Here is a 27,862-nt window from a genome sequence, read left to right on the forward strand (position 1 = left end):
ACAGGTAAATCTACAAAGGCAGAAGTTCCTGTGAGCGCTTTGTGAGGGGGCAGCGCATTTCAAACTACCAGAGTGAGAACTTCCTGTAAAGTTTCAGATTGGCTAGTGCAGTGTGAATAATTCTTCCCCTCTCAGCTCCTGTTGTCCATCTCCTTACAAGGGCAATGACAAGGTGATACCAAACTGTCTCTCTCTCCATCCCCAAGGGATTTTCATGAAGGACAAAACCATTTGTGGCACTTCAAGATCTAGTTCCCGCACACCAGCCTCCTATCAAAGAGCTGCAAAGGTATGAGTCCCACATTCTTCAGAGACATTTATTGTTAGAGCATGTAGTTTTTGTAAGAGGTACAGTTATTACTTTGATATAATTCAAGAAATGAGTGGAATTAGTTATTGTCAAATAGACATATGTCTGCAACCTTTTACAATATTTTTCTTCTGATTACATTTTGAGAGAGACAGTATGAAATATAGTACAATTTCATTATTATTATTTGTATTAAATGACTGTGGAAGGATTTATTATCACAGGCATTAGAATTCTACTTTTCTGTACTTTATGCATCTCTGGTGCAGTATGTAGACGATCTAACTGTATATGGCAAATCTAGCAGATCAGCATAAAGTGGGGAAGATCGGAGATCTAATATCTTAATTTTTAGTAAGGAATTTGACCGTTTCTCAAGAAATCTTAGCAAATTACTTCAAATAGTCTTGGGTAAGAACATTATCACTAAATTAGAAAATGGTTGAATTTTGTAAAAAATACTGTTAAAAAGTATCAGAGGGGTAGCCGTGTTAGTCTGGATCAGTAAAAGCAGAATCCTGTGGCACCTTATAGACTACAGATGTTTTTGCAATGATGAGCTTGGGTGGATACCCACCGATGGAGATGAAGTCCCGACGTGGTGAACATTACCTGCACTCATGCAAAAAAAACATCTGTTAGTCTATAAGGCTATCCTTAAAAAGTGTAATGATAAATGAAAATAGACTGAATTTAGTGTTAGGATCTTGGTTAGTTATCACCTTCATAAATAGTCTTGAAACTGGAGTACATAGCCTGTTAATGCAAACTAATGTCATGTAATTCTCAGATGATGCTAAATGGAGGGTTGTTGCACACAACAAGATCAGACAGATAACCCAAACACATCTGGAAAGTTTAGCAAAATAAGCAGAAAATTATATTTAAACTATAACATATGATGTAATAATCCAACACATGGCTATTCAGTGGTAGGGAATAATGGAAGCCAGTCCTGATGAAAGAAATGGAAAATAGATTAAACGTGTACTTGCAATGTGTTATGGTTCCAAAAAGGTAAATAATAATTTGTGCATAGTTAGATGCACTGTGTTACAGTCTCTCTATGGCTCTGATGAGAGTGTACCTAGAATACCACACTCAATTTTGTGCACTTCCATTTTCAGTCATTATTTGTATTTTATTATTTATTTGTTGAACACCTAGTGTGTAGCTGTCTGTACAGAATATAAGGGAGATGGACCAAGATTTTCAAAAAAATCTCGGAGGATAGGTCAATCAATGGCTATTGGCCAGGATGGGCAGGAATGGTGTACCTTGCCTCCGTTTGCCAGAAGTTGGGAATGGGTGACAGGGGATGGATCACTTGATGATTGCCTGTTCTGTTCATTCCCTCTGAAGTACCTGGCATTAGCCACTATCGGAAGACAGGATATTGGGTTAGATAGACCTTTAGTCTGACCCAGTCTGGCCATTCTTATAGTCTTATGTTCTTAAAAATGGGCCTAAAGTTAGGTTCCTAAATTAATATCTAGGCATCTGAAAGTAGATTTATGTTCAAAAATATTGAGCACCCATCAGCGTCTCTGAAGTCTATGGTTACTACTGGGTGCTCAGTACTTTAAAAATCAGGCTGCTTAAATAGGCACCCACACATAGACTTGGAAGCCTAATGTTTAGCGCCCATTTTTTGAATGTTTTAGCCATGGTCCCTAACCCAAAGTGTGAGATAAACATGCTGCTTTTTTTAAAAAAGGCAGAAAGTGGTTGGAAGTTTTGGAGGAATTCAGAGAAAAGACATGAACTCTATTTAAGGGGCTGGAGAGATTGACTTATAAACAAGAAATGGAAGAACTACGTGTGTATAATGACCTTGGTGCAAACCCTGACTATAAGGGGATGCACAGTAACTGTTTAGAAATATTGAAAGTGTATCAGCATCGAAGAGGGAAACAGGCTGTTTGGGGTGGTGTGAGGCTGTAGAGCTAGAGGTGAAGGGAGGGAGGTAAGACAAAAACGTTTCCCCAGGTGAGGGGTGGAAATCCCTCTGCAGGAAACGTTTAACCTTAGACTGGATAAAGCTCTAGACAGAATCCTACGATAAACATATGAAGGTATAAGCCCCAGTCTGTGTTCAGTGCAGGATTGTTGTATAGACCACATGTGGGGAGGGGAAGAGGGTCTCTATTTCACCAGCTAGGGGAGGGAGGCAATCTCCAGGCCCAAGTCCCTTTTCATCTCCTTCTTTATTGTTTACAACAACGAGAACAAACAAAAATGAGAAAAATAACACAACTGAAAACACTGCTCATAATCCCCAGAGGCTTCCCTGCTTCAACCAGCCAATGGGAAAGAGGACTCCTTTCCCCTGTGACCCTTCTGAACTCTGATTCCTGTTCTTCCCTGGCCTGTGAGAGTCAGGGATCCCTTAACCGTTCCAGTCTGCTGCATTATCCTTGTTACAGACTCCCAAAGGATGAAATAGAAGACATTAATATGGGATTAAATATCAGAGGGGTAGCCATGTTAGTCTGGATCTGTAAAAGCAGCAAAGAATCCTGTGGCACCTTATAGACTAACAGACGTTTTGCAGCATGAGCTTTTGTGGGTGAATACCCACTTTGTCGGATGCAAGTAGTGGAAATTTCCAGGGGCGGGTATATATATGCAGGCAAGAAGCAAGCTAGAGATAATGAGGCCCTGTTCTAGCAATTGAGGTGTGAAAACCAAGGGTGGAGAAACTGGTTTTGTAGTTGGCAAGCCATTCACAGTCTTTGTTTAATCCTGAACTGATGGTGTCAAATTTGCAGATGAACTGAAGCTCAGCAGTTTTTCTCTGAAGTCTGGTCCTGAAGTTTTTTTGCTGCAGGATGGCCACCTTAAGATCTGCTATTGTGTGGCCAGGGATGTTGAAATGTTCTTCTACAGGTTTTTGTATATTGCCATTCCTAATATCTGATTTGTGTCCATTTATCCTTTTCCGTAGAGACTGTCCAGTTTGGCCGATGTACATAGCAGAGGGGCATTGCTGGCATATGATGGCATATATTACATTGGTGGACGTGCAGGTGAATGAACCGGTGATGGTGTGGCTGATCTGGTTAGGTCCTGTGATGGTGTCGCTGGTGTAGATATCTGAGCAGAGTTGGCATCGAGGTTTGTTGCATGGATTGGTTCCTGAGCTAGAGTTACTATGGTGCGGTGTGCAGTTACTGGTGAGAATATGCTTCAGGTTGGCAGGTTGTCTGTGGGCAAGGACTGGCCTGCCACCCAAGGCCTGTGAAAGTGTGGGATCATAGTCCAGGATGGGTTGTAGCTCCCTGATGATGTGTTGGAGGGGTTTTAGCTGGGGACCGTATGTGATGGCCAGTGGAGTCCTGTTGGTTTCTTTCTTGGGTTTGTCTTGCAGTAGGAGGCTTCTGGGTACACGTCTGGCTCTGTTGATCTGTTTCCTTATTTCTTTGTGCTGTACTGTAGTTTTGAGAATGCTTGGTGGAGATTTTGTAGGTGTTGGTCTCTGTCTGAGGGGTTAGAGCAGATGCGGTTGTACCTCAGTGCTTGGCTGTAGACAATGGATCGTGTGGTGTGCCCGGGATGGAAGCTGGAGGCATGAAGGTAGGCATAGCGGTCGGTAGGTTTTCGGTATAGGGTGGTGGTAATATGACCATCACTTATTTGCACCTCCCGTGTAGATTGGTCAAGGCTGAGGTTGATGGTGGGGTGGAAGCTGTTGAAATCGTGGTGGAATTATGGGATTGACACCTTCACTTCTATCTCTGCAGCATGAGGCCACATTCTGACAAGCTGTCCCTCAGGGTGGGTTTCCTGCCCTACTTTCATGTTTCCAGACCCTTTCTAGGCTTACTTATTGTGGGGAGGGATATCTCAGTGGTTTGAGTATTGGCCTGCTAAACCCAGGGTTGTGAGCTCAATCCTTGAGAGGATAATTTAGGGAATTGGGGTTAAAATAAACCAATAAAAAAAGTGGGGATTTGTCCTGCTTTGAGCAAGAGGTTGGACTAGATGATCTCCTCAGCTCCTTTCCAACCCTGATATTCTATGACCTCTTTTGGACTGTGTAAATCTGGAATAACTCCAGTGATTTCCGTGGAATTATGCTAGATGTACACAGGGCTGTCTCAGAGCATAACGTGGTCCCGTGATGCTGTACTGGAACTCAGTGTGCATAGTACTAAAGGATATCACACAAGGGGAGGAGCAGATGGAGGAGGTGCACCAATCAAGTGTCAATTCTTGGAGGCACTGAGGTCTAAAGTTCTGTTCCTAAATCCATATTTACGTACCTAAAGGTGGGATTTTTAACAAAGGTGCCTAAATGATTTAGTTTCAGAGTAGCAGCCATGTTAGTCTGTATCTGCAAAAAGAACAGGAGTACTTATGGAACGTTAAAGACTAAGAAATTTATTTGAGGATAAGCTTTCATGGGCTATAGCCTACTTCATCGGATGCATGCAGTGGAAAATACAGTAGGAAGATCTATAGCTATAGCTATATACACAGAGAACATGAAACAATGGGTGTTACCACACACACTCTAACGAGAGTGATCAATTAAGGTGAGCAATTACCAGCAGGAGAGAAAAAAAACTTTTTGTAGTGGTTATCAAAATGGTCCATTTGCAGCAGTTAACAAGAAGTTGTGAGGAACAGTGTGTGGGGGGTGTATGTGTGGAATAAACATGGGAAAATAGTTTTACTTTGTGTAATGACCCATCCACTCCCATCCACATCACATTGGTATATCTACCAATATCTACCAATGTGATATATGCCATCATATGCCAGCAATGTACCTGTAAAAGAATAAATGGACACAAATGGACACAAATCAGACGTCAAGAATTATAACATTCAAAAACCAGTTGGAGAACACTTCAATCTCCCTGGTCACTCGATTACAGACTAAAAGTCGCAATATTACAACAAAAAAACTTCAAAAACAGACTCCATCGAGAGACTGCTGAATTGGAATTAATTTGCAAAATGGACACCATTAAATTAGGCTAGAATAAAGACTGGGAGTGGATGGGTCATTACACAAAGTAAAACTATTTCCCCGTGTTCATTTCCCCCCCACACACACTCTCTTCCTCACACCTTCTTGTCAACTGCTGCAAATGGACCATTTTGATTACCACTACAAAATTTTTTTTTTCTCTCATAGAATCATAGAAAATCAGGGTTGGAAGGGACCTCAGGATGTCATCTAGTCCAACCCCCTGCTCAAAGCAGGACCAATTCCCAAAGAAATCATCCCAGCCAGTGCTTTGTCAAGCCTGCTGGTAATAGCTCACCTTAACTGATCACTCTCGTTAGAGTGTGTATGGTAACACCCATTGTTTCATGTTCTCTGTGTATATATCTATATCTATATCTATATATCTTCCTACTATATTTTCCACTGCATGCATCCGATGAAGTGGGCTGTAGCCCACGAAAGCTTATGCTCAAATAAATTTGTTAGTCTCTAAGGTGCCACAAATACTTCTGTTCTTTAAATGATTTAGGTGCACAATCCCTATTAAAGTCAATTGTATAAAACACGTAAAGAATCATATCCAGAGCCTTTAGAAAGCTAAGGAGAGAGCAGAGAGGAGCACCCCTTGTAACACTGCACATTTATGACATATGCTGTAGGCATTTCCCCCAGCACAACCATCCCTGTCAGCCAAGGGAGGGGGCAATAATCCAGTTCCCGCATTACCCAGAAATTGTCTGACTGGGGGCTCTTTTGCTACTGGCAGATCTAACTGCTGCCACTAACTATTGAGTTCTCCAGCATTAGGAGCCAAATTGTGTCCAGCCTCTCTCCACTGCCAGAGCAAATGAAATCGTAGCTCTATCTAGACTCCTAAATCTGTCCTCGCAGGGTTTTATTTATTTGTTTGTTTTTCTTTTCTGAATCCCTCTATTTTGTCAGTGAGTATTAATGTGTCCCACATTCAGAACTAGGTGCCACATTCCCAGTTCAGTAAGAAGGAGGCGTGGTTCTTCCAAACCCTCAGTTGTTCTGCTATTAGATCCTGACGTTTGTTGTTGTGGTTCCATAGTACAAGTACCAGTTTCCATCAAATCCCATTTTTCATCTCAGTCTACTGAATCCAACCTTTGTATCCCAGAATGCAACAGAAATGAGTGAGCAGGCAGTGACCTATGTAGACCTGAAATTTCAAACTCCTTCCAAGCACCAGAAGAAAAAGACGCCTAAGAACACCAGGGAAAAAGGTGTGGTATATTTGTAAGCACCTGAGAACATATCTGCTATTACTGATATTTTATTGTCTGTGTTAAATCTCTTCCTTGAGCTGTACACATAGTACCTGACTTTATCTACTTATATTATTAGCTTTTTCTTCATTGCCGGGCACAATTATTTTAGTAATTTGTTAACATCTGTCAGGCACTGAAATTCTCCTGGAGCCCTGGAACACAGTTCTGCGATTGTGTTATCACAAACCACTCCATGTCAATGGATGTTGTTGATTTGCCCTGTGTTCAAGACACAGTCTCTTTAAGTCATACCTTGTGGTTGGAGTATTAAAGCAGGTGACGTGTGAATTCTCTCCTTTCCATATGTGAATAAAGTACCATTTTCTCTATGCTTTGCCTTCAATATCATGAAATCATGGCTGATCCTTAATTGTTCATATTTATTTACCATCCCAGAGCCTTAAGATCATTCCTGTCCAGCAGAGATTTTCCTGAGCTACAGAGGATTTCCACTGAGCATCCAGGAAGTTGAGCAGTTAGTTTTTGAGAAGATGACATTTAAAACAATGGGCTCCATCTAGAAGAGCGTAATGCCAAGTGCCATGTTTCCTCTGAAATCAATAGTAAAACAGCCTTTGACTTCAATGGGAGAAGAAGCAAGCTTTAAATCAAGGAAATAGCACTAGAAATGTTTAATGAGTTTATAAATATGCTTAGTAGATCACAGTTCAATTTGTTTTGAAGTATGTAAAGTGAAATTTTACATTTCAAGATTGTCATTAGCAGAATGCATGAGTCAAGGGTAGTCAAATAGATACATTATCTTAACTGGATATTTCCATAACTTTTAAAGCTTAGCTTTGAAACTGTAATTTTCTGATTATAGTGTATGTGCAAAGGGTTATATAAGTCATATGAATAACTTTAAATGTAACAACACTTTTGGGTAAATAGGACTCTAAATAGGACTCTAAATAGGAGTCAGATATTGGAAACAAGGTGATAAGATGCATATGCTGAATTCACAGATGTTAGTTGGTTGACCCCAGTACACTGACAGGCTACTGCAGACCATTGTGTTTTGGGACAAAACCTTTTAATACCAAAGTTCTGCTATGCCCTACATCCTGCAATGAAAGTTTTATAGTTCTATAGATTGAAATCAGAGCTGTCCACCTTTATCAGCCCAATGAATGAAAATCACTATTTCTATGCTATAACCCACTAGAGATAAACGAGGAGGTGGTGACCTACACAGAACTGAAATGCCATAATGCTTCTGAGCAGCAGAGGAGACAACAGACTACGAACCCCCAGGGCAAAGGTACTGTGTGCTATAAGCTGCTGCCTCCACTCATACTACTATTTAACTGCCCATAGTCTAACACCTTCCTTGAATTGTATGAGAACATGAAAAGCAAAACTGCACATAAAGGATCGGGATTTAAATACCCAAAATCAAGACATTCAATGGCTAAGATGCCACAAGTATTATCCACCTGGCCTCCTTGCACATTCTTTATATTACAATATAAAATTAAGCCTTAAAAATAAATTCAGAGCAGTGCTATGTATCCATGTAATACAGGGAATTGGGCCAGATTGTTCTCAGCCACTGTATGAATGTTTGCAGGGAGAGGAGCAAAGGGTACTAGGCATGCCATGCCTTCTACCCACAAATGCAGTGGCCAGATATTCTCTTCCCAGCTGCAGGGATTGTTCCCTCCTAGAACGCAGAGAGGCATTGGCCACCCCAAAGTGGACGGAGGGGAAAATACAACTATGGCCTCATCTAGCCTCCTGCCCCCGACCCAGAGCTAGACATAAGCAGACTAAACAATTGTTCAGCGCCCTGACCAGCTCCATGGGCCCCCCATTCACTTTTTATTTTAAAAACTTTCCTGATTTAGAATTAAGGGGCACAAAATATTTCTGCTTAGGGCCCACAATGGACTAGCGCCATCACTGCCTCCCCCACTGGGTAACACCATCCTATAAGAAACTCCACCATCCTATAAGATGGTGCAATGAGTGCTCTCCTCTTGCCTACTTGCGAGCTCAGGGAGGGACTGTTCCTCAGGAGACACAATCCCCACCCAGACCTCCTGCTGGGGAGGCGCCACACTAGCGCAACACAGAGCAGTTCCTAAAAGGCACCGCTGAGCCCTTAATGCTTTTTTTAAAGGTGCCCTTGAAGGTGGAACTCCCAAGAGGGAAGGAGGGGGGGGCTTTTTATTCTTCCTAGAACTCCTTGTTCTGAGCCTCCTTATCCTTATCCCACCTTTATAAGTGTACACAATACTAGCAGTGAATGAATATAATGCTTCCCCTCTTACATAAATTGCTACACAGAAGCAGTTTGGGCCACTGCACAGGGCTTCTAACTGCCAGCCAGGAGAGGAGGGTTTTATTGACTCCCTTGGTAAGCCTGAGCAAAGCATTTCACCTCTCTCTATTTCAATTTTCCCATCTGTAAAATGGGGATAATAGTTTCCTACCTTCTTAAGTGCTACAATTGAAAAGCTCCATGTAAGTGCTAAAGTGGAAGGAATATCCCTTAATGGTTTTCTCCTAGGACCCCAGAGCACAGTTCTGTTGCCGTCAAGTCCCACATAAAACAGTCTGCTTCCTTACTAAGGCTTTGGCCTGGTCTACCCTACGCGTTTAAAACGATTTTAGGAGCATTAAACCGATTTAACGCCGCACCCGTCCACACCATGAGGCCCTTTAGATCGATATAAAGGGCTCTTTAAACCGGTTTCTGTACTCCTCCCCAACGAGAGGAGTAGTGCTAATATCGGTATTACCATATCGGATTAGGGTTAGTTTGGCCGCAAATCGATGGTATTGGCCTCCGGGCGGTATCCCACAGTGCACCACTGTGACCGCTCTGGACAGCAATCTGAACTCGGATGCAGTGGCCAGGTAGACAGGAAAAGCCCCGCAAACTTTTGAATATCATTTCCTGTTTGCCAAGCGTGGAGCTCCGATCAGCACGGGTGGCCATGCAGTCCCAAATCCAAATCCAAAAAGAGCTCCAGCATGGACTGTACGGATGTGATCACTGTATGGGCAGACAAATCTGTTTTATCAGAGCTCCGTTACAGAAAACGAAATTCCAAAGCATTTTAAAAAAATCTCCAGACAGAGGCCACAGCAGGGACTCAGCACACTACTGCATGACAAGCGTAACGGAAAGCCAAAGAATCAAATGGACGCTCATGGAGGGAGGGAGGGGGGACTGAGGACTCAAGCTATCCCACAGTTCCTGCAGTCTCCAAAAAGCATTTGCATTCTTGGCTGAGCTCCCAGTGCCTGTAGGGTCAAACACATTGTCCGGGGTGGTTCAGGGCATAGCTCGTCAATTTCCCCCACCCACCCACCCCCAGAAGGAAAAGGGAAAAAAATCGTCTCTTGACTTTTTTAAATGTCACCCTATGTCTACTGAATGCTGCTGGTAGATGTGATGCTGCGGCAGTGAACTGCAGCATCCTCTCCCCACCTCCCTGGTGGCAGATGGTACAATATGACTGGTATCCATCATCATCATCATCAGCCCGTGAGTGCTCCTGGCTGGCCTCAGGTGAGATCAGCCGGGGGCACCTGGTGGCAGACGGTACACTGCAGTAGGACTGGTATCCGTCCTCGTCATCAGCCCGTGAGTGCTCCTGGCTGGCCTCAGGTGAGGTTGGCCGGGGGCGCCTGGGTAAAAATAGGAATGATTCCCAGTCATTCCCAGTAGATGGTACAGAACGGCTGGTAACCATCTTCATCATAGCAACTGGGGGCTGAGCTCCATCAGCCCCCGCCCTTCATGTGTAAAGAAAAGATTCTGTACTGCCTAATGTCCTGCCTGTACACCACTTAATGTCCTGCCTGGACTATCATAGCAGCTGGAGGCTGCCTTCCCCTCATTTTATCTCACTAACAAATCACTGTTTCTTATTCCTGCATTCTTTATTACTTCATCACAAAATGTGGGGACACTGCAATGGTAGCCCAGGAAGGCTGTGGGAGGAGGGAAGCAACAGGTGGGGTTGTTGCAGGGGCACCTGCTGTGAATGGCATGCAGCTCATCATTTCTGCGGGATCTGACACGGAGCGGCTGTGCTCTCTGGTTCTCTGATACACTGGTTCTCTAGTACACTTGCCCTATATTCTAGGCAGGACTGATTCTATTTTTAGATACCATAAAGGAGAGATTGATTCGGGGAGTCATTCCCATTTTTTTCTTTGGGCCCCCGGCCAACCTCAGCCAGGGGCACCCAGGACAGCAGCAGACAGTACAGAATGACTGATAACCGTCATCTCATTGCCAATTTACAATGGCAGCAGACGGTACAGAATGACTGATAACTGTCTCTGCTATCATGCAAAAGCAAATGAATGCTGCTGTGTAGCGCTGCTGTATCACCTCTGTCAGTGGCATCTAGTACACATACGGTGACAGTGACAAAAGGCAAAACAGGCTCCATGGTTGCCATGCTATGGCATCTGCCAGGGCAATCCAGGGAAAAAGGGCACGAAATGATTGTCTGCTGTTGCTTTCCCAGAGGAAGGAATGACTGATGACATTTACCCAGAACCACCCGCGACAATGATTTTTGCCCCATCAGGCACTGGGATCTCAACCCAGAATTCCAAGAGGCGGGGGAGACTGTGGGAACTATGGGATAGCTATGGAATAGCTACCCACAGTGCAACGCTCCAGAAATCGATGCTAGCCTCGGACCATGGACGCACACCACCAAATTAATCTGCTTAGTGTGGCCGCGTGCACTCGACTTTATACAATCTGTTTTACTAAACCGGTTTATGTAAAATCGGAATAATCCCGTAGTGTAGACATACCCTTTGTTAAGGCTAGATCCTGTTCTCCGGGTATCTTGACCTGTATAACTTTGAACAGGGCAAGAGTTTTCATTCCATAGTTCAAGAGCCCTGACAACTTGTTCTGACACGGCTGAATATGTGTGATGGTAGAGGGGGAAGAATGAATACTTGTGTGCGGTTGTGCTGCATTTCTCTAACACAGAGAATATGAATGGCTTATGCCTCGTTTGGGGTTTAAAAGTCTTTTCCTCTGCAATTCTGTACTTCTCCCCTCTCTTTCTCTCTTTCAGATTCTTCTGCTCCAGCTCCTGCATGGAGGCTCAGAGCAGGGATTTTGGGGACTTTCTGTTTGGCTTTGCTCATAGCAGTGGGGGTCTTGGCTGCGAATGGTAAGCATGAGCAAAGTAGATACTGATAGACAAACTCTGTGCTGGCATATTCCTTGTGTAACTGCTGAAGAGTAAATCTCATGAGGTGTAAGTCAGTAAAGAGCTGCAATGCTTAGTTCCTCTGAAAATCAGGACACTTATTTAGAAGCAGCAAAGAATCCTGTGGCACCTTATAGACTAACAGACGTTTTGCAGCATGAGCTTTCATGGGTGAATACCCACTTCTTCGGATGCAAGCATCTGAAGAAGTGTTAGTCTATAAGGTGCCACAGGATTATTTGCTGCTTCTACAGAATCAGACTAACACGGCTACCCCTCTGATACTTGACACTTATTTAGATGCTTTATTATGGTTTTAGGGGGCTTGACATGGACACCGGCTGGAATCTGTCACATTCATAGAATCATAGAATCATAGATTCTCTCCCCCACACACATACACACCATAACAACTCCAACTTGCCACATCTCCCAAGAGCTAGAAGGGGCAGAGGGTCCTCCAGAACAAATATGAAGCACAGACTTTCTGGTGCACCACTGCAGAATCATGAATTTGGAGTCTAAATGCCTGGCTTCAGCCTCATGGGCCAAAACACACCCCTGATGTGAGCATTCCTCTGGGCTGATATGCTCATTGAATTTCCTGTCCATAGTGTCAGTGTCCTTGTCTTCCTTGCAAAAATTCCAGGGCTTTTCACTTACCACTTTCTTCCTAAGTATATGATTTTCCTGTGTTGTAGTCTAACTTCGAAAATAGGATTTTTCTGCATTGAGGTCACTTCAAACAGGGCCGGCTCCAGACCCCAGCGCGCCAAGCATGCGCATGGGGTGGCATCCCGCGGGAGGGCAGCAGGCGGCTCCGGTGGACCTCCCGCAGGCATGCCTGCGGAAGGTCCGCTGGTCCCGCGGCTCCGGGGAACCTCCCACAGACGTGCCTGCGGAGGGTCCGCTGGTCCCGCGGCTCCGGTGGAGCATCCGCAGGCATGCCTGCAGGAGGTCCACCGGAGCCGCAGGACCGGCGACTGCCAGAGCGCCCCCCCGCGGCGTGCCGCCCTGCTTGGGGCAGCGGAAATCCTAGAGCCGTCCCTGACTGCAAACATCACCTGTGTTCAACCAAGATGCTGGAAATCAGGATGTTTTCAATTGCTGTATTCTGTGACTTTTTACAGAGTTAAGATTTTCAGCCACACAGTGTTTTTTTTTTTTTGGTTGGTTGGTTGGTTTTTTGGGGGGGGGGAATTAAGTTCAAAATGTTAATTTTAAGATGACTTTTAACAAGAAAAAATATCTGACATATTACATATAACATAACTTGTTGTTCTAATAATACAACAGAGATTATGCCCAATGGCATAACTGCAGGTAGAAGTTGGTCCTTTGTGTCCCTATAAGTCATAATATATTGATTTGTAGAACAGTTGCAATTTACTTTTAAGTGATACATCATATTGTTATATTATTTTGGCTTTAAGTTTTTCAGATCTCCCATGTATCATGTAGACAGCAGGATAACCTCAGCCAGAACCAGAAAATTACCCAAGCTAAGAATGGAAACCTGCCAAAGGTTTTGAACAGGAAAGATAAAGGTCAGTTGGCTTCAGGAGGTCATTTTTTTCTATGTGCTGTAACTTTAGACTGAAATAATTTCATATTGAATTCCCAACACTGTTGCTACACTGATGGATATCAGAGTATGACATTTAGGTTAATTAGATTCTAATTATTTTTATCTTTATTTACCAAAATTTTACATTCACTGGAAAACTCAGAAGTGAGTCTTAAGGGAACATAAGGGAGGCTAAGCTGGTTTAAGTCACATGTTGAAAGATCACCAGAGAGGACGGTAGGAAGAAAAAACAATTAACAGGAGGAAATAATACAATCACAGAAATGTTGATTGGGAAGGACCTCAAAAGGTCATTTAGTCAAGTCACCTGCACTGAGGCAGGTCCAAATATACCTAGATCATCCCTGACCGGTGTTTGTCTAAACTGTTCTTAAAAACCTCCAAAGATGAGGATTCCACAACCTCCCTTGTAAGGCTATTGCAGTGCTTAAAAATCATTATACTTGGAAAGTTTCATTCTAACCCTAACCAAATTCTCCCTTGTTGTAGATCAACTTGATTACTTCTTGTCACCTCTCAGGCTTCTCTTCTCTGTAAGCATGCACAGTGTTGTCAACTTTCCTCACATATCAGAATATCATTTTTGATGCTCTCGTCTGGACTCCCTCCAATATGTCCACATCTTTCCTAAATGTGGCACCAAGAAATGGACACAAGACTCAAGATCAGGCCTCACCAGTGCTGAATACAGAGGGACAGTTACCTCTGATGTCTTACATATGACACATGTTAATACATCAAAAATTATATTAAAATTATTTTGTAACTCCATCACACTGGGCACTCATATTCAATTTGTGATCCACTATAAACTCCAGATCCTTCTCAGCAGTATCACTGCCTAGCCAGCTATTCTCCATTCTGTAGTTGTGAGTTTAATTTTTCTTTCCTCAGTGTAGTACTTTGCACTTTTCTTTAGTGATTTTCATCTTGTTGATTTCCTGCCAGCTTGGTGTTATCCACACATTTTATAAGCATGCTTTTTACTCCATTATCTACATCACAAATGAAAACATTGAATATACTGGCCCCAGGACCCTGATAACTGCTCTTTAAGTAAGGTCTTTCAACCAGTTTTGTACCCACCTTATATTAATTTCATTTATACCATATCACCTTAGCTTGTTTATGATAATGTCATGTAGGACTGTGTCAGAAGACTTACTTACATCAAGATATATAATGTCTACAGCTTCCCTTCTCTCCACTAGATCTGTAGCCATGTCAAAGAAGGAAATTAAGTTGGTTTGGCATGATTTTTTCTTGATCAATCTATGTTGTCTATTAAGTATCAGTCTATTGGTGGGAAGAGATAGCTCAGTGGTTTGAGCATTGGCTTACTAAATTTAGGGTTGTGAGCTTAGTTCTTGAGGGGGCCCTTTAGGGAGGTGGGACCAAAAAAATAGTTGGGGATTAGTCCTGCTTTGAGCAGGGGCCAAGGCTAGATGATCTTCTGGGGTCCCTTCCAACTCCAATATTCTATGATTAACCTCTATATGCTTATAAATTGATTATTTCATAATTTGTTTCACTATCTTTCCAGGTATCAAAGTTAGGCAGACTCTTCTATAATTCCCCAGGTCCTCTTTTTAAGATCAGCACCATGTTTGCCCTTCTCCAGCCCTCTGGACTTCCCCAGGAGTTCTCAAAGATATTTCCTAATGGTTCTGAGATTGCTTTAGTTAGTTCCTTAAGTACTCTAGGGTGAATTTCCTCAGGCCCTGCTCACTTGAACACATGTCACTTATCTAACTATTATTTATCTGGTTCTTTCCCTGTTTTGGCTTGTGTTTCTTCCCCCTTGCTGTTAATATTAATTGTATTTAAATATTTGGTACAATTACCTATTTATGAAAGGCATTAAACACTTTACCCTTCTTGATATAATTCATCATTATCTGTCCTTTGTCCTAAGTCAAGGACCTGCACTTTCCTTCACCTTTCTCTAGCACCTAATGCATTTACAGAAACACTTTTTATTACCTTTTATGTCCTTTGCTAGGTGTAATTCATTTGGTGCCTTGCCGTTTCTGATTTTTTCCCTACATGCTTGTGCCATTCTTTTGTACTCATCCTTCACAGATTGTCTACGTTCTACTTTTTGTTGGATTCCTCCTTGATATTCAATTTGTTAAAGAGCTCTTGATGGGGCCATACTGGCCTCTTACTATTCTTCCTATCTTTCCTATCAAACCCCACATTGAGCACAGGCAGAAGGGGGAGGGGAGCCTCTCCTGCCAAGCGGTCTGACCACAACCTCATGCAGCTGCCACAACTGCCAGTCATCGAGTTAGGGACCCACAGCTGCAACCAATGGAGGAAACAGGGCCTGCTATAAAAAGAGAGAGTTCAAATAAGAAAGGGAGGGAGAAAGGCCTGAGTAAGCAAAGGGGTAAAATCCCTGCAGCTGGCTACCTCCAGAAACGCAGCCCGAAGGGGCTGAAGCAGATCACTGAGCCTAATTAGAGCCAGAGGCCAAAAATTGTTGTAACCAGAGGCTAATCAAAGAAAACCAGTCAGGGGGCAACAGAGACCTCCTGAAAGACAATAGAAAGAACTGGTGACACCTTCACATCATAGTAATTTGCTCTTGTGCCTTTAATATTGTCTCTTTGACAGACTGCCAGTTTTCCTAAACTCCCTGTTCCTTTAGATTTTCTTCCCATGGTGTCTTACCTACCAGTTCTCTTTTAAGAAGCTGTAAGATAAACTAGTCAACCTCCCACTTTAAGGTTTTCCATTGCTGGTGCTTCTCAGCATGTAGGTTTCACCAGCTTAGATTCCCTGACTCTTGCAAATGAGTAAGTGAATGATAAATGGAGTCTAACTCTGCATGAAGAAGCCTCAGTTACAGATCCTCACAGAATTTTACCCATTGTGCAAGTATCCTGCTCAATAATTACTGTCAAAGAAACAGCCAATTACTTACAATAGAACTCGCACTTGATGTATAGAAGCCAAAAAATACACAAAACTCCCCTAGGGGAAAAACAAACAAACATGATTTGTGTATAAAAGGAAAGTGATGTTGGCATAGCAATAATTACTTTATTTGCTATAGAACAATAGTCCTCATGCCAGCATGAAAATACAAGCAACCGTGTCAATGTTTGTGAATCTCAAGATGGTTTGTGATGAACTTAACTCAAAATCAAACTACAAGAGAAAATCTATTATTACAAATTGAACTTAATACTTCTAATAAAGGAATATCTAGAGGCCCCAATCAGGTATGGGCATCCGTTGTATTAGATGTTGTAAAAACACACTATAAGAGATGGCCCCTATGTGAGAGAGATGACAAATTTAATATAAATAAAGCACATTAAGTGGATGAAACAGTCAAGAGGAGGAAATAGGGGAGGGAGGACAAGTGTAACAGCAACAGAAGAAACATAAACTGTATTTCTTTTTAAGGGTGGAAGTTTCTTTGCCCAGAAAATTGGTTTCCCCATGGAGATAAATGTTACCGCTTTTCTACTGAATCCAAACCTTGGCTGGAGAGTCAAAAGGCCTGCTCTTCTCATGGCTCCAGACTCCTCCTTATAGAAAACAAAGAAGAGCTGGTAGAGTATCTTTGTCTTTGGAAAGCTGCATATTCAAAACAGCCAATAGAAGATTTGTCATTGAAAAGAAGATTGTGGAAAATGAGATTTGGCTTCATTTGGTACCTTGCTTTTTCTTGAAGGCTAATTACCTTATACCTCCTCTTCTCTCCCCAGCATTGGAGCCATAACTGAACCATAAATTAAATTAAAAGGCACCTGATGCAAGGCAAATCCCCAGAGTCACCAGTACTTTTCATATTCTACATCTATTACTGTAGTACAAGAAAAACTTGTACATCACTCCGGGCATTTTTCTCTGTCTCCCAAGTGATCTAGGGGAGGTATTGTCCTCTAGACCAGTGCTTCTCAAAGTGGTGGTCCATGGACCGGTGCCAGTCCGCAGCGAGTTTCCTCATAAGAGCGTCAAATAGGATAATAATATGGCACTGGTTCCTGACACATTGGAAAAAAAATTGCCGGTCCCCCACATCAGATAGCTTGAGAAGCACTGCTCTAGACAAGAGAGTGAATAGAGATTAACCAACAAAGAATGCTGTCACAGTTTCTACAACAGACACTTGTGAAGGAAATGAAGAATGTGATCAGGTTGGTTAATGGGATTGATCAACCATGAGTAGGGCCCTACCAAATTCACGGTCCATTTCAGTCAATTTCATGGTCATAGAATTTTAAAAACCATAAATTTAATTATTACTGCTATTTGAGTCTGAAATTACATGGTGGTGTAATTGTAGGGGCCCTGACACAAAAAGGAGGTGTGTGTGTGTGGGGGGGGGGTTTACAAGGTTATTGTAGGGGGAGATTGTGGTACTGCTACCCTTACTTCTGCACCGCTGCCTGCAGAGCTGGGCCCTCAGTCAGCAGCCACCATTCTCCTGCCACCCAACTCTGAAGGCAGCAGCGCAGAAGTAAGGGAGACATGATATGGTATTGCCACCATTACTTCTGCACTGCTGCTGGTGGGGTGCTGCCTTCAGAGCTGGGTGCCTGGCCAACAACCGCCATGCTCTGACCACTCAGCTCTGAAAGAAGAGCAGAAGTAAGAGCAGCAATACAGTGACCCACCTAACATAAACTTGTTACCCCCTCCCCCCCCCGCAGTTCCCCTTTGGGTCAGGACCCCCACTATGAGAAACATTGCTATATCCTGTGATATCTGTATAGTATAGGGTGAAAGCAAACACACACACACAAAAACAGATTTCAAGAGCGGGAGACCAGATTTCACGGTCCATGACACATTTTTCATGGCTATGAATTTGGTAGGGTCCTAACCATGAGGCTACCTCAGGACATAGGGACCTGTTAACCACACAACTGTATCCATACAGTTGTGAAACGAGCAAATACCTGATGTACGTACATCCATGAAATGAGCAGGGAAAGGAATGTAATTGCATGAATTGGCTTTGTCCTTCTACAGGATTTCATAAATCCCCTGGCAACTTCTCACTGGATAGGATTGTCACGTGAGACGACTGACAGGTTGTGGATGTGGGTGAATGGTACAGCTTTCGCCACTGACTGGTAAGTTCCAGACACAACTAAAAACTTCTCGTTTCAATTAAGTGAATTGACAGTGCTATGACAGAGAGAAACCCAAGCTTCAGAAAAAAGGAGTGCAATATGTCATCACTGCAATGTATTTATACATTCTATCGGGGCCCAAGTCAGCAAAGAATGGTGCAAGTCAAGGTTGAGATGTATTGATCCAAAGCTCCAGGTGATGAAACATCAAAAGTGGAGGGGAAGCCAGTGCTGCAGGTCAAGAATGAAGTGCATGGGCAATGAACTGAGGGCATTAGGAATTCAAGGGAAAAAAAGAATAGAGAGGAGGTTGTGTCATGCCTGAAGTGCACTGGCAGTTAAGTGAAAAATTTGCACAGCATGTGATACACTACCCCAACTATACATACAACATGATGGGGGCTAATTTAGCTACAACGAGTCAGGAAAAAGATCTTGGAGTCATCGTGGATAGTTCTCTGAAGATGTCCACGCAGTGTGCAGAGGTGGTCAAAAAAGCAAACAGGATGTTAGGAATCATTAAAAAGGGGATATAGAATAAGACTGAGAATATATTATTGCCCTTATATAAATCCATGGTACGCCCATATCTCGAATACTGTGTACAGATGTGGTCTCCTCACCTCAAAAAAGATATTCTAGCACTAGAAAAGGTTCAGAAAAGGGCAACTAAAATGATTAGGGGTTTAGAGAGGATCCCATACGAGGAAAGATTAAAGAGGCTAGGACTCTTCAGCTTGGAAAAGAGAAGACTAAGGGGGGATATGATAGAGGTATATAAAATCATGAGTGATGTGGAGAAAGTGGATAAGGAAAAGTTATTTACTTATTCCCATAATACAAGAACTAGGGGTCACCAAATGAAATTAATAGGCAGCAGGTTTAAAACAAATAAAAGGAAGTTCTTCTTCACGCAGTGCACAGTCAACTTGTGGAACTCCTTACCTGAGGAGGTTGTGAAGGCTAGGACTATAACAATGTTTAAAAGGGGACTGGATAAATTCATGGTGGCTAAGTCTATAAATGGCTATTAGCTAGGATGGGTAAGAATGGTGTCCCTAGCCTCTGTTCATCAGAGGATGGAGATGGATGGCAGGCGAGAGATCACTTGATCATTGCCTGTTAGGTTCACTCCCTCTGGGGCACCTGGCATTGGCCACTGTTGGTAGACAGATACTGGGCTAGATGGACCTTTGGTCTGACCCGGTACGGCTGTTCTTATGTTCTTATGTACAGAAGGTCCCTGACTTACGCAAGGCGTTCTGGAACGGAACACTTTGCGTAAGTCAGGAACATATCTCCGACAATTATGGAAAAAAAACAAAACGTACGGAACTTTTTTCATAAGTCCAGATTTCCGTAAATTGGGTTTGCATAACCCAGGGAGCGTCTGCACTCCTGACTCTAGCCAATGAAATTATTCCCTCACATACATAAATACCAAATTTACTGACAATTTTTTTTAATAATGGCCCCTCTGTTTCTCCACAATTGTTTTCTTATTGTTTGTTTTTGCCATATGTTTAAATTATAGACCTTTTAACCTTTGAAAAAATAAGGTAGTAATAGAGATATAACTAGAATGACTTGAAGTAACATTTTATTCTATCATAGGTTTGCAATAAATAAAGGATACGTTGATGGGAACTGTGCACTTGTCACAGGTGGAGAGCTCTCCTCTGGTCCATGCAAAGATGAAAAGCGCTATATTTGTGAGCAGCTGGTTCTTTGGCCAAAGCCTGACATATCGGCAGGAGATGGATCATGGAAATCATAAAATATGGGACATCCCAAACACAATGACAAATATCACCCAATAAATACTACCACTCTCATCTTTCCCTCTTCAGAGGCTGTTTTCATACTGTAAAATTGTAGTACACTTTGCTCTGACCACATATTGTTCGTGAGTCTGTGTTAAAAGGAGCTGGGAATGGCCAAACAGAGTAAAAAACAGATAGTTAAATCTGATAAACCATATGTCTTTTGGATAATTGGAGCCAATCAGAGCCCTCCCACAGCTGAACCTGGTCTCTTTTTCATTTCACAGCTCGTAGATAGTTTATTTTAAAATAATAATTAGTTCACTATCTGGTTAAAATAGTTTTCTTTCAATACATTGGTTAAAAAAAATCAGATTTAGATGCCACCTTTTATATTTTTTTACTTTGTTGCATTTCATTTAGTCACAGAAGAATTGCTGTAATGAAGCAATACAAATACAAGGACAACATTGATCAAACTGCAAGTACCTTTTGTGGAAAATAGTTTGAAGGTGTTCTTTAAGAGTGTGGTGGGATGGACTGAGATGGATGTGAGGGGCAATCAGTGTCCATGTCCATGGGCCAAAACAGCAAAGGAAAATTCACCTGCCTCATTCACTCCTCACCTCCCAATCCGCCAGCTTCTCAAATCACTGAGCAAACCTACAGGTACATCATAAACAAGATGAGAGCAATGGAGAAACCCAGCTGTGAGACATTGTAGTCACCAGGGAAGAGGTTCTCATTCACATCATTGCTGTTACACAAAGTACACAATTTGGGAGGGGATCCCACTTCTGTATCATATTCCATGGACTGGGCATGGTCAAAAGGGACGTTCCTTAACTTCACCACCTCAAGCCCAGTAAAGTCTGCTTGGTGCCAAGGTATCCTTACACCTCATGACCCAGTCAGTTCCTCTTTGTCCCCAGTGGGGAAATGTTCCATTCCAAGAACATTATGGTCCCCCTAGCCCACTTGTTATAAACCTCATGTCCGTTTACCAAAGTGATCCCAATGTTTTACATTTATGCCTAATGCTGTTGGGAATAGACTTTCTTTCAAAACCCCTAAATGCCATGTGATCCCAAACCATCCCAATTTGAATGATTTTAGAATCACTGCGGACAAGCTATGGGTCAAAGAACCCTCCCAGTAATTTCCATTAGAGAGGAGTGGCCTTTCAAAATTTCTCAGAATCCTCTGCTCCTTAATATTGTGCTGAGAAAGATGAGATAGGTACCCATAAGGCACTGCAACTTACAGAGTTTAGAGCAGTAGTCCTAGAGATGCAGGAGAAACCTGCACACAGATTGCAGCAGCATGGATGTAGTGAAGATGCTGAACCATTTGTGTTTAAACTATTTCTACCCTACCCATTTGATAACTAAATGGCTCAGTTCCAAAGTGTAAACAGCCTGTGCTTTTGTGAAATATTATCTATGCATAATGGAGCTGATCCTCTCTGTTATTGCTGTTGAGGTGCCTCTGGTTTCCTGTAAGATGCAATGACCAGATTAGTAGCATCACTTACAGTGTGAAGCTCTGCACAGTAGAAATATTTATAAACGACTATGTTGGAAGTCTTGGTCGGTTGTTTTTTAGTCTGATTTGGGTTATAAATGAAGACAGAATCTGAGGAATGCAGAAAACACTGCAGAAGGGCCCTTCAAACTGATTTTTTTGCACCTTCCACTTTCTAATGTTTACTGTTGCACTTACACAAATGCATACACATTAAAATGTTGAATTGGTTTTGTGAACAAATATGAGTTAATGTGGAGGTAAAAGATTAGAATTTTACTTCTCTTCACCTTCTTATTTGTAACTTGTTCTGAGTGTGCTGGTCAGGGTGCAGGGCTTCTGATGGACACTTCCTATGTAGCATAACCCGATGTCTTCAAACGGCATTCTTGTTTCTACTGTTGCCGTTGACTAGAAAAAAAGGACAGACAGATGGCTTCTATCCCCATGGTATTTAAATACCAGAAAGGAGTAGTGGAGCAGAAGCAGAATTGTTTGCAGCTTGAGAGAAAGACAACATTTGTTCACTTTGATATCTTTCCTTTTTCAATTTTCTCTCCAAAAATTAGCTGAAATATAACAATGTTGCAGCATGATGAGGCAAACATTCATTCTTTGTTTAAAACTTCAGCATTTTTCTTTTGTTAAGATGATCTTGGATTGGATCCACATCCCTCCTGGATAGTGAAAGTTAGTTGGAGCTCACAGTTCTAATACTGAGGAAAGTTCTCAATGCCTCAGTCTGAGAGGGAAGGACCCCACCATCATTATGTGTGGGAAGGTTAGTCTTAATATAACCTTCTCTTCATATGAACGTCTTGACTGAGTACCAGTTTGCCTTAAACCTCCCCTTTGTAGGATAGGCAACAACACCTTTATCTACCCTCAAGATGCTCCTGGGATTCCACTGATCTTTCATTTGTACTGAGCACAATTCCTAGCGTCATACACTCCTCCCTTCCCCTTTGTAGAATCCCAGCTACAAGATGGAGTTTTGGGGTCACATGGGCAAGTCACATATCCATGCATGACTCAGTTCCTTACAAGTGGCAGCCATTGTTTACATGCCACCTTAACATCCTCAGGTAGACTTCTCATGTGGATTGGAGTCTTCCAAGATCCATTGTCCGCTAAGTGTTTCTTGACTGGGCATTTAATTTGCAAACTTCTTTCTAAAGCTTTCTAAAGAAGCTTTCCAAATGCCTTACTAAAGCTACTTAAAATCAAACCAGTACACAGCCAATATTCATAACTTGGAATAAAAAAATGATATACACATACGAATAGGATGAATATATTCAGTAGATCATAACCTTTGCAGAGGTATGTTACATGGAATATGTAACATAAAACATATTCTAGTTATGTCATATTTACATTCAGAATCGTATTTCCATAAAGCCTTATGGGGTGCAATGTCACAAACAGATCACGGGCAGTAAACAAAAATTCATGGCCCGTGACCTGTCCATGACTTGTATTATATATAGGGTTAACAACTTTGGTTGGACAAATTCCTGAAGGTTTCAGCACATGAGATTATTTTAAATTAAAGATTAATCTTTAATTCCTGGAGACTCCAGGACAAACCTGGATCTTTGGCAACCTTAACTATATACCCCTGACTAAAACTTGGGTACTCTGGGGTGGGGCAGTGGCCCGGGGGCACTGTGGTTACTTGGGGAGGGGCAGCCCAGGGGCACCACAGATGCTCTAGAGGAGTGGCCTGCGGGTGCCACACATGCTCTAGGAGGAGAGGTGGGTAGTGTGTGGCCCAGGATCCCCTACCTGGCTCCTCGCAGCTCCCTGGAAATGGTGACATGTTGTCCCTCCCATAGCTCCTAGGATCAGGGGCTCTGCATGCTGCCTCTGCCTCAAGTGCCAGCTCTGCAGCTCCTATTGGCTGGGAACTGTGGCCAATGGAAGCTGCGGGGGCAATGCCTGCAGATGGAAACAGCGCACAGAGCTGCCTGGCCATGCCTCTACCTAGGAGCTGAGGAAGGGACATGTTGCCACTTCCGGGGAGCCCCCTGAGGTAAGGGCCACCCAGATCCCTCATTCCTCCCATGCTCCAACTCCCAGCCCACTCCCACACCCAAACTCCTGCTGCTGCCGGGGGTAAGGGGGCACATTGTCCCCAGACTGCCACAGCAGTGGCTGGTGTGGCTAACCCGAGGGCTTTCTGAGTTGCTAATGTGTCCCCCAGGCCAGCCAAACCAGTTGCCGCCGAAGACAAACTTGCAGCCTTAATTAAAACATATATATGCAGTCCATTGTTTAGTCTTGATGCTGTAGCATATGATTTCTGCATTTGTAGGGGTGTGAGCTTTATATCAGTATATAAAGATTACCACTAATGAGGGAATGCAGTAGATAGGTTATGTCTTGGTATTAGTAAAGTATTTGGTACAAAGTCTCCAGAGGTATCATTGGAAATATTGTTCCTAATTGGCTCAGAAATGAGCATAGTCTTTTTGACTGAAAACTGTCTGAGGCACCATAAACAAAGGGTAATCATAAACATCAAAGTCTTGAATCAAAGATTTTTATTTGGTAAGGTGTTGTGGGGGTTCAGGCAACTTCTTATAGTGGATCCACATGAAAAAATGTTTTTTCCATTTTTAAATATTCTACTGGTTTGAGAGACCATATTTCCAAATGGAAGACTCTTTTTAAGTGTACTTAACATTTGCACTTATGATCTGGAAGAGAGTGTAAGCAACATGTTAATAAAATTTTGAAATGATTCTAAATTATTCTGAATCCTAGAAAAGTGAGGGAAACAATTGAAAAGGACAGAGAAATGTTAGCAATATGAATGGGCAATAACCAAATGAAATCTAGACAAATTTATAATCTTTCTGCAACACAGCCACAGCTGAGATCAGCTGCATTCAGTCTGTTGATGGCATCCAGCTATAATCTCTTGGGCACTCTGGGCAGGCCAATTTCATTAGAGGGTCCGCAGCTCTTAGTTGTTTCCCTTGTTATTCTGCTAGAGCCTGAGTTCATGGACCGTCAGAGCATGGTGCAGAGCTAATTTTATCACTCTCAGGCTTTGGCTACACTTGCATTTCAAAGCGCTGCCGCGGCAGCGCTTTGAAGCGCTAAGTGTAGTCAAAGCGCCAGCGCTGGGAGAGAGCTCTCCCAGCGCTGTCCGTACTCCACCTCCCTGTGGGGAATAACGTACAGCGCTGGGAGCCGCACTCCCAGCGCTGGGGCTTTGACAACACTGGCGCTTTGCAGTGCCGCAATTTGCAGCGCTGGAGAGGGTGTGTTTTCACACCCTGCTGCAGCGCTGCAAATTTGCAAGTGTAGCCAAGGCCTCAGTTTAGCTTGAAGGGAGTCTTCTGCAAGAATGGGCCTCCGACAGTGTTTCTGAATTATTTCTATCAAACCATTGCAAGGAATAAAGCTGTTTCAAAATGGGAGAAACTTGGCTAAAGTTCTTGTAACAAATATGAAATTATATTTTTTTCAACTACATCTATAAATGGCAATAAGTAAATATATAAATATATGTAATTAATTTTATGATTATATTTTCTTGGAAAAAAATCCTTGTTTTTCATGGAAAAATTGTAAAATTTGAATTTTGTTGACTGGCTCTAGAAATTATATTTACTAGAGGGAGAAATTGGTAATGTGAGCTGCAAGTGAGCTATTCTTATTATTTTTATCTTCATTGGGTTTGCAGTGTTACCAATTAGAACTTAATAAACAATTCTGTTCATGATACTTAAAAAGAAAGAAAAATATAGATCATTCCCTGTGGCACGCTAGTGGAGGCTCCACAGTCCTACACACCCCACCCCAGGTAAGGAGCAGAGAAGGTGGACCACCAGGCCTGCCTACAGAGGCTACATAGAAGCGGCCAATCAGAGCCTGGGAGGCTCAGATAAAAGGAACTACAGGGCCTAAGCAGGTCAGTTTCTATTTGGGATCAAAAGGGTGAGGAAGGGCTGGAGGAAAGAGAAACTCTCAGGGCAAAGAGGCCTGGAACAGATGGTGAGAACCCAAGGATCTGTAATCCTAAAGTAATGGGAGAAGATGATGGGACTGAGTGGGAAGCAGCCCAGGGATTGCAGCAGCAACTATTAAGGGAAGCGGTGTGGCTACTGCTAACAGGGTCCCTGGGTTGGGATCTGGAATAATGAGTGGGCTTTTGTCCCACACTGGCCAGTGGTGAAGTGGCCTAAATCCTGAAAAGGGGACAGGATTATTTTCTAAAAGCCTGAGAAAGGGGCTGGAATTTAAACGGGCCCAGAGGGCTGAGGACCCTGGTGAGGGCTGGCCATTTGTAGAAGGAGTTCATACATTCGACTATTAACTGTGTGATGTAGCCAGAGGGCTGATCCACTAAAGTTCCACTTAGTGAGGTCAACATTTTACCAGGGTCTCCAGAAATGGGGAAAAAGAGATTGCAGCATCACACACAACTGACAGGAGGCACTCATGAGAGATGAGTGGCCCCTGTCCCTCATCACACTTTCTCTTAATTGTGTTGGTGAGACTGCAGGGCAAATGGTAGTAAAGAACAATAGTGACTTATTTTATGCAATAAGGTTAACATATCTACAGGGGTCATGTATGCTGCATAGGAAGTCATCTTTCTAGAGTCATTTTTCATATATTTAAAGTTGATTGGTGAATCTTCTCTCTGCAGGTGAAATTGTTGGGTTTTTTAATTTTTCCCTAAAATTATAAAATTCTGCCTTTCTATAGTTTACTTTCATACAATTTTATTCCTTTAAGTTTATTTGTTCTTTTCCCCTCCCCTTAATGTACTGATGCATAATTATAACCTTAATTCTGATTTAGCTAGGCTTCAGACTGGCATCTTTATGCCATAAAACATGTCATGATGTACATTTGCTTGTTATAAGTTTATCAAATTCCATCATCCACATGGCAGCTTTTCACTGGATAGGATCATTATGTGACAAAATCTACAGGTCCTGGATATGGGGGAAAGGCACAGCTCTCTCCACTTACTGGTGATTTCTAGACATGGCTAGGAAGTTCTAATTTCTATGAGGATTTTTTTAAACATTTCTGTGGTGCCAAACATAAAGCCTAAGGAAAGCAGATCCCATGATCCCGAGCTCAGATATGATTGCAATAATGTGAGTCGAAGATCAAGTATGAACCAAATTACCCAGATTCAAACCAGTGTCCAGTGGCATCAATGAATGAAAAATACTATACAGATAAAATTGTACTGCTGTCTCACGGATGTAATCTAGATTTTCCTTCCTTTCATACATTGTTACAATTGGCCATTTACATGCAAACTGGATCTTTGATTTCTCAGGATTCATTTGCTACTGAAACTTAATTTTGATTTTCAAGAAGTCGATGTGAGTTTGTTAATGTCGTCTTATTCCACATTAGTCAGCATCTCAAAATCAATGTAAAATTCAGTATGACTGGCTGATTGAAATAGTAAGGGGTAATGGTCGTCTTGTATATATACCTCACTAGCTATTTAAGCATTTATACCACTCCCATCATCATGGTTTGGGTGTACATGGAGGTCATGACCAAAGTTCATTGACAATACAGGGTAGAAGAGAAACCTAGGAGTACAGCTAGTTATAACTGAACTATATTTTTTGAACGCCAGGATGGGCCCAAGATAACAGGGGATGGTGCAAGTCAAAACTGAGATGCACTCATTGAAATCCATAGGAAATGCAACACCAGAAATGGAGTAGCAGAGGATGCTGAAGATCAGGAATAAGGCACTTTGACAGAGCTGAGAGTGGAGTGGGACTGAAAAATGGAGACATGAGAATTTAGTGTGATGACAGAGGTGCAATTCTAAAGTTATACAGAAAGTTTATACAGTATCTGCTGCACTACTCCTGCCTAGCCAATGCAGTTATTCCCTCATATTCATAGCCTGCAAACTTACTAATAAATCTTTGAATAATGTTCCCTCTGCTTCTCTATAATTGTTCTCTTATTAATAAAATTGTTTGGCATTCCCATACTCCAAGGCACTTAGATTCCAGAGTGATTAGAGTCCTTAGAAAAAAATAAAATAGTGATGTTAATATATCTATGATGGTGGTAAGTAACCTTTTCTCCTCTACCCCCCACCCTCTTATAGGTTTCCAGTAAAG

At 42.4% G+C, this 27,862-nt stretch overlaps 1 protein-coding gene across 1 annotated transcript; it reads left to right on the plus strand.

Annotated features, from left to right (window-relative positions):
* The first annotated feature begins 214 nt into the window (after nt 1-214).
* On the plus strand, nt 215-20,224 carry LOC120370900 (natural killer cells antigen CD94-like). The gene is made up of 7 exons (XM_039486255.1): nt 215-289; nt 6,412-6,517; nt 11,626-11,724; nt 13,197-13,310; nt 16,769-16,917; nt 18,344-18,447; nt 20,062-20,224. The coding sequence occupies exons 1-7, from the start codon at nt 215-217 to the stop codon at nt 20,222-20,224; spliced, it is 810 nt and encodes a 269-aa protein (XP_039342189.1).
* Nucleotides 20,225-27,862: the final 7,638 nt, after the last annotated feature.

The sequence above is a fragment of the Mauremys reevesii genome, linkage group 1 (genome assembly GCF_016161935.1).
Source record: "Mauremys reevesii isolate NIE-2019 linkage group 1, ASM1616193v1, whole genome shotgun sequence".
NCBI lineage: Eukaryota > Metazoa > Chordata > Testudines > Geoemydidae > Mauremys > Mauremys reevesii.